We start from the raw sequence: 1,818 nt of genomic DNA, 5'->3' as shown, positions 1-1,818 counted from the left end.
TTACCCAAACTTGCCGTCAAAGCCGACAAAGCCCGTAATTTTGAAAATGGGAAAGAATGATTTCTTGTGCAAATTCGAGCACCAGTTCCAAGCACTCGTTAGGCGGCCATCAATGCACGATCCAGCTTCAAAGAAATTGTCAGCCCCACTGCCATCGAATGCCTCACGAAAGAAATCGGCTAAAATTGTACGTTGAAGCTTGAGAGGCCCGCCAAACGTAGCATTAATGTATCCTTGGATGGCCTCAGATGACTGACAAAGTGACTCAATGCTGTTTATAGTCTTGACGATTGGACGCAGGATGTGTCCCACCTGTGTGTACTTGTCGATGAACATGAGTGCGTTGGGTACATTTTTGTCGCCTAGGTGAATCACGCTCGAACCTACCCATGAACAAAGGCTCCGCTGTGTGGAGTGCAAAATGACGTGCATTGCGCGCGACACACGTGGTGCTGGCTGGATGCGATGAAGACCCTGACCGGTATCAATGAGCTCGTATCGCGTACCGTCGGCGAGTAAATCCTCGTCAGTCAGATACCAAAGGCGAAACATGTCGTGAGCAATTTCGCGCCAAAGTGTGAGCGATTGGAGAACATAATTGTATTGTCGATTATGTGAATGGGACAACCGAGCACCATCATTTCCACTGACGATAGTCAATGAACCATCTTCCGTCTCATCGTCTGGATTAAAGTTCGCGGTCAGCAACTTGATCATTTGGTCGATTGGGTCTCGTTCAAAGTACAAATGGTAGTTGTTATCAGCGATCGAGTAAAGACACTGCTGAAGCGAGTCGCGGGAGATTCGTCGGCTTTCGTACTTGTCGCTCAAAGCACGAATTGCTTGCTCTTTCTGCTTGATCTGGCGTTGAATTTGATGACGAGTCTTACCTTCAGGTGCAACGACCATCGTAGCAGCCACGATACGGGCATCTTGCAACATGCCCAGTGCATCCCCAGTTTCCAGCACATCGTATACAGTACGGATTTTTTGAAGACATGAAAAGCCGAGCAGTTCCTGAAGCTCTGGACTCACTGCATCCTGTAGCAAATACATGAGTTTACCGTATTCACCACGCATTTTCTCAGGATTCATAATCTTGTATCGTCTGCCTAGCTCAATAATCCCTTGAAAGAACGGAGCGCTTTCGGCAAAGTTCTTCTCGTCCAAAATTTCTTGTCCAACCTTATAATCCGACGCAACTGCTAACGCCGACAGAAAACCGCATACGTCTTGTAATTGAGCACGCACCCGTTTACCTGGTGGTAAAAATTGAGGTGTGTCTAGCTTGTCTGTGTAGCTACTGACGCACAAAGCGGCCTCCAAAGCTCGCAGTAGCTTGCGCTCTTCGTAAGTCAATCGCACAGGGATGTACTTGGATCGCTCCAGCATCGCAGTCGTTGCCATAGGCGTTGAATTAGTGGCTTTGTCAATAGTGAGCCTTCGTTGGCCAAGCGAGGCCGGGTAACCTAACAGATAATGACCCAAAATGTTACAAATGTTACGTCGACGTGCAGGTTTATCCGAGTCAGAAGCACCGGCATTGTGGTCGACAGCGCCTTTCATACCACGATTTAGGTCTTCTTCTTCACTGCTATTTGTGTCGCCATCAAGCTCATCCTCGTTGCTCTAAACACATAATATACAGCACACAACCCGTCCATCCTCTCAGTCTTCCATGCTTCCTCATCAGTTCCTTTGTAGTAGTGCAAAGATATAAACGTACATCGTAATCCACTGCATCTTTTGTTGCAGCCATGTCCGCGCCGTTAGCGGCCTTGGCAATCACTGGAGTGGCTTCGGACGTCGCAATACGCG

At 48.1% G+C, this 1,818-nt stretch overlaps 1 protein-coding gene across 1 annotated transcript; it reads right to left on the bottom strand.

The window, feature by feature from the left end:
* On the bottom strand, positions 1–1,759 carry PHALS_09401 (hypothetical protein; the record flags this gene model as incomplete). Its single annotated transcript, XM_024722360.1, has 4 exons — positions 1–321; positions 388–1,469; positions 1,569–1,629; positions 1,727–1,759. 4 exons carry the CDS (start codon positions 1,757–1,759, stop codon positions 1–3), a joined length of 1,497 nt encoding a protein of 498 aa, XP_024571643.1.
* Between the last annotated feature and the right edge of the window lie 59 nt (positions 1,760–1,818).

Source organism: Plasmopara halstedii (genome assembly GCF_900000015.1).
Source record: "Plasmopara halstedii genome assembly, contig: Scaffold_42, whole genome shotgun sequence".
Lineage (NCBI taxonomy): Eukaryota > Oomycota > Peronosporomycetes > Peronosporales > Peronosporaceae > Plasmopara > Plasmopara halstedii.
The sequence above is the reverse complement of the archived record's forward strand: the minus strand, read 5'-3'. Positions and strand labels throughout refer to the sequence as shown.